This window comes from Pundamilia nyererei, unplaced genomic scaffold (assembly GCF_000239375.1).
Source record: "Pundamilia nyererei isolate P.nyererei 1_Seehausen unplaced genomic scaffold, PunNye1.0 scaffold00038, whole genome shotgun sequence".
Taxonomy (NCBI): Eukaryota; Metazoa; Chordata; class Actinopteri; order Cichliformes; family Cichlidae; genus Pundamilia; species Pundamilia nyererei.
Window position 1 is genome coordinate 161964 of NW_005187439.1, and position 4799 is coordinate 166762.

Below are 4799 nucleotides of genomic sequence, written 5' to 3' on the forward strand. Positions count from 1 at the left end.
GCGCTTCACCTGGAGGCCCAGCGGAGGGGTCGTTCCACCCAAACGGCCTTAAAGTCCTGTTTCCTCTTATAGGACTCGGATCGTTTGGCTGTCATCTGAGGAAGTCGTCTAATCTTAGCCGTGAAACGTAGCTCTCTCTCTCAGGGCTGCTCGGTGCAGGCTCCCGTCTGAGAGCTGCTCGCTCTGTTTGTACCTGCGTCAAGGGACAGGAAGTTAGAATGAGAGTTGCAGGTAAGCAGCTTCATTATTATGATGGGAGGTGTCACTGTTGTGGTTTGGGTTATTGTTAGTATATCTGAAGTGTTTGTGTGTGTGAGAACTCCTGTTTGTGGTTGGTGTGACTCTGGGTCAGCTCTCAGGCCTCCACCTGCAGCTTCACCCTGTGCGAAGCTGCACAAACACAGATTCTGGTTTATTTTTTAAAGCTCGCACTGAAGTGTGGGTGGAAACTCTGTAAGCACGTAATCATGAAAATGTCAGAGGCCGAGTTTGTCGATCATTAACTGCAGGAATGTGCAGACTAGACCTTAAAAACCTCACAGGAGGCTTCGTGTCGATCATTTAAAAAAGGATGAGCAGGTTTTATGTTAAAGGCTTTTGCAAAACACGGAAAAATTCAAATTGGAAGAGAAATAAAATCTCTTTAAAGAAATTCTTTGGTTAAATATCTGTTTATACAGACTTAAGAAGAGGGCCTCAGTTTATAAAGACTTTCCTTTTCTCTCTCAGCAACACTAAATGTTTGCATAACTTCAGTATTTACCTCAGTATATCATGTTTGGATTATTTGGATTACTGTTTATTTTTATAGGTTGTTGTTAATTGATTAAACTTCTGATTTAATATGAATGATGTCAGAAATAATCCTTTAAAATAAATTTTTATTTTCAGTTTTATTGCTATTTTATGAATTATCAGGTCATAATTCTGTTCATTCCTGCAGAGTTATTGTTTCGCTTTTTCATTATTCCTGTAAGTCTCTTTATCACAGTGTCTTTACTCAGGAAAACATTAACGGATCAAATTTGCAGATATATTGATGTCAGTCAGTACTCGCTGATTTTTAAATTGGTGCGTCTTTATTTTATATTTTCTCCTGGAAACTGTTTCATAAAAGCGACCTGTGACCGTTTTAAGTAGTGCATTAAAAGCAGGCTGATGCTCTGACTCCAGGATTGATGGCTTCTCCCACAGTGGTGGTGCAAAGCTGAACCGTAAATAGACTCCGCCTCCTTCTCTCCTGCTACTTCCTGCAGGTTTGTGTTCTGGCGGCTCATGGAACAGGACATGTGGGAGATCTTTGGTCAGTCTGTATATTATTCATTTTCCCTTCAGTTAGAATAATTTGCATGGTCTTGGCAAAAGGAAAATGTGTGTATGTGTTGAAATGCTTACTGAGCTTCATGCTGCTGGAGAGCAGCTGCATGAAACCTTTCCCTTTGCTTTGTGTTCGTTACCTGTTGTCTCAAGTTTCAGTTCATCAGTGTTGGATGTCCAGTCCTTTGAGTCCCATTAGTAAGTGTTAGCAGGCTCAGGCTCATCCATTGTAATCGTAATGTTTTAAATGGGCCAGCCGCCCACAGCTCGATAGTCTGACCTCCTCCACAAACACCTTTTCTTGCTCTCTAGCAGAGGAGCACCCAGGTCTGCCATGACGAGTAATCCTAGCATCCCTTTCATGGTGTGAAGGAGGAGCAGCTCTGCTCGGAGCTCGTTAGCCTGTCTGTGGAGAGCCTGAGGATCAACTGACCAATAAAATAACAGCTCCACCTTTTATGCTCGTCTCTCCTGGAGTTCCCCACCTCTGATTTATTTGGTCCATGGCTTTCTGACTTTTCTATCCAAGAATTGCTTTCGTGTCCTAAAACAGCAGATTCATTGTATATTATTTTTTATTTTATTTCACCCAATGACCCAAAAGCCGAGCACAGAGCTGAGCAGATCAGACCCAGACACCATCCGAGCGATATCCAGACGTCGTATCGATGCATCTCTAAATGTTAGTGGCCATTTCTTCCACACATTTCTTTTTGTGTGACATGCTGGAGCCAGTTTTAAGTGTGAGGGAGGAGAACAAACATGCCTGCAGTCTATTTGGGTGTTGGAAGGGTCTGTGTGCTCTGCAAAGGCTGCTCTCAATCCGTCGTCTCTGTATCGCGACTATAATAACTCCCCGGGGTGACGGACGGTCAGGACTTAGAGGCTCCGGCCTGATGACACTACGGCGCTGCTTTATTTGGCTGCACACTCTGAACAATGATTTACTTATGATGCAGCTGACTGACAAAGTGACCTTTCACATGTTCCTCACACACATTTTGTGGCAGTCGGCTGCATGTCGTCACAGCAGGTGCAGCTGTTGGGTAGATGTGTTTAAATACTTTGTTTGTAACACTTAAATATGCATCGTTACGTTAAACTGGGCCGATCGTGGCTCAAGAGTTGGAAGTTCGGCTTGTAATCGGAAGGTTGCCGGTTCGAGCCCCGGCTTGGACAGTCTCGATCGTTGTGTCCTTGGGCAAGACACTTCACCCGTTGCCTACTGGTGGTGGTCAGAGGGCCCGGTGGCGCCAGTGTTCGCGCCAGAAATGTTTCTGGTGTTTGCTGGAGGTCTCAGCTCGGTCCTGGTTTGTTCAGCGCCGTTAGGTCCAGTATAAACGTTCTCCAGAGGCCTGGTAATGAACTCATTTGATTCAGGTGTGTTGACCCAGGGTGAGCTCTAAAACCTGCAGGACACCGGCCTGGAGTTCCCACCCCTGTTCCTGAGGTATGCGGCCTCACTGACCCTGATAATCGAGTAAGACCGAGTATATTGTAAAAGTCTTAGATTGTCCTCGACTCCGTTACCACTGCGGGGCTGAGCTCTTGATCTCTAGCTGTCAGAGTCACGTGTTCAGTGTAAAGGTCAAAGGTTTCAGCTGTATCGAACCTCGTCTACATCTGTGCCCCCCCCGCCCCCCGGCCTACTGACTCCAGTTTTCGTCTTATATTTGCAGCTTCTTATAAGATGACAACGGCTCTTTTGTTTTGTTGCCCATAATGTGTCCATTGATGATGAGCAGGCGACTGCACACAGGACCTCTGTGCTTCGAAATGTCAGGATGCAAACACACCTGTGAAGGAGCGGAGGCCGGCCGGGCTTCAGCTCCCACAAAGACGCGCTTCAGCGTAACAAAAGGTCAAATACGTGCACTCACACTTCACATATTTCAAGTTGCACTGAAGGTCAGAAAGCCAGCGCTCTGTTCTCATGTGAACTTTAAAAAGGAACCAGGTGTTGAAGTCTGACCGCTGGGACAAAGTGACCTCCTTTACTGACACTTTTTAATCTTTGAAAGGTTGCCTTGTGTTGTTTCTCACTAATTGTTGCTCACCTGTGTGCGTCACTAACGGGATTCCTTTGTGTTCTGTCTCAGGTTGCAGGTTGCATGGTAATCTGGACTTGCTGCATGGCAGTTGCATGACGCCACTGAGTCTTGTTGTTGGACTGAGAGCACGCAGCTGCACCCATGGCTCAAACCGTGCACGTGAACGGCAATGGCCCAGGTAACGTGTGTGTGTGTGTGTGTGTCAGTCTCATTCTTGCAGGGAGGTCTTTGACCTTATTTCATTGCAGAGCAGTTTGAGGGAGACGCTGGGTAAATGCGTCCCTGCATGTCTAAAGGTTACAGGCTGCCTCCGTGACTAAGATGTGCTCTCTGGGCTGTGGTGGGCAGGGGTACAATGGGACTGAAGTGGGATGAGGGGTCCAGTTTCAAGCTTAAGTCATGCTGGTATATTTAAGGTCTTGGCTCCGGCTCTTTAGACACAAACACCATGAGTTGCAAGAAGTAATTTTAGTCAAGTCATCCAGTAACTTTTCAGACCTCGAGACAAGAGTTTAACATCTTCACACGCTGTTTGTGCAAACTTGTATTCAAACATTCAAACACTGAACAGCCTCTAACAGCTGTGTGAATAAGTGTGAGCTCACATGCACTGTGGTGGGTGTTTCAACATATCAGCAGAGGGTCCCTATGATCAAAAGTTTTTATTTTTCTTTACTCTTGGCTCTGTATGACGTCAGGAAGAACATGAGACACCTGTCTGTCAGCACAGAAGCCCCGCCCACCTGTCGTTCAAACCACGCCCCTTACAAACCCAAAAGTCTGTTCTCATGTCGCTGCTCGTCCACCTGCTACTTCTGAACTCGTTGAGCTGATTCTCTTTTCAAGCTCCTTAAATCACAATAAGCCAGCTGAGTGATTACCTGGAGATCAGTAATGGGATTTACAGTTTTTCAGTGTGACTTATTTTTTTTGGCTCTATGATAATCCTCCCTTTTTATTGGATTAATTTCAAACTTTAAATTTTATTTATACAGCGTCAAATCAGTCACCTCAAGGTGCTTTTTATTATAAGGTAGACCCTACAATAACACAGAAACACCCAACAATCATATGACCTCCTATGAGCAGCACTTTGGCGACAGTGGGAAGGAAAAACTCCCTTTTAACAGGAAGAAACCTCCAGCAGCACAAGGTCAGGGAGGGGCGGGGCTGACAAAGTGATTGGTTGGGGTGCGAGAAGGAAGACAGGATAAAGACATGCTGTGGAATATACAAACGTATAATATATTCCACAGTAACGTTGGGCGATATGTAAAAATCTTCCAACCAGCAATCGTCAGTCTAACAATCGCTGATGGCCGATATATTCACGCATGCACAGACTTTTTGATGGGCGGGGCAATGTAATCATGCACGGACTGATTTGCGCGTTTACAGCACAGAAGAAGTCCAAACATGGATGAACTAATT

At 45.4% G+C, this 4799-nt stretch overlaps 1 protein-coding gene across 1 annotated transcript in view; it reads left to right on the forward strand.

The window, feature by feature from the left end:
* Nucleotides 1–4799, forward strand: part of kank1a (KN motif and ankyrin repeat domains 1a) — a 45398-nt gene that overhangs the window by 24002 nt on the left and 16597 nt on the right. The window contains exon 2 of the mRNA XM_005730640.2: nt 3417–3546. Within this exon, the coding sequence (XP_005730697.1) occupies nt 3510–3546 (37 nt within the window). The 5' untranslated portion in view covers nt 3417–3509. The remainder of the gene's footprint in view (nt 1–3416; nt 3547–4799) is intronic.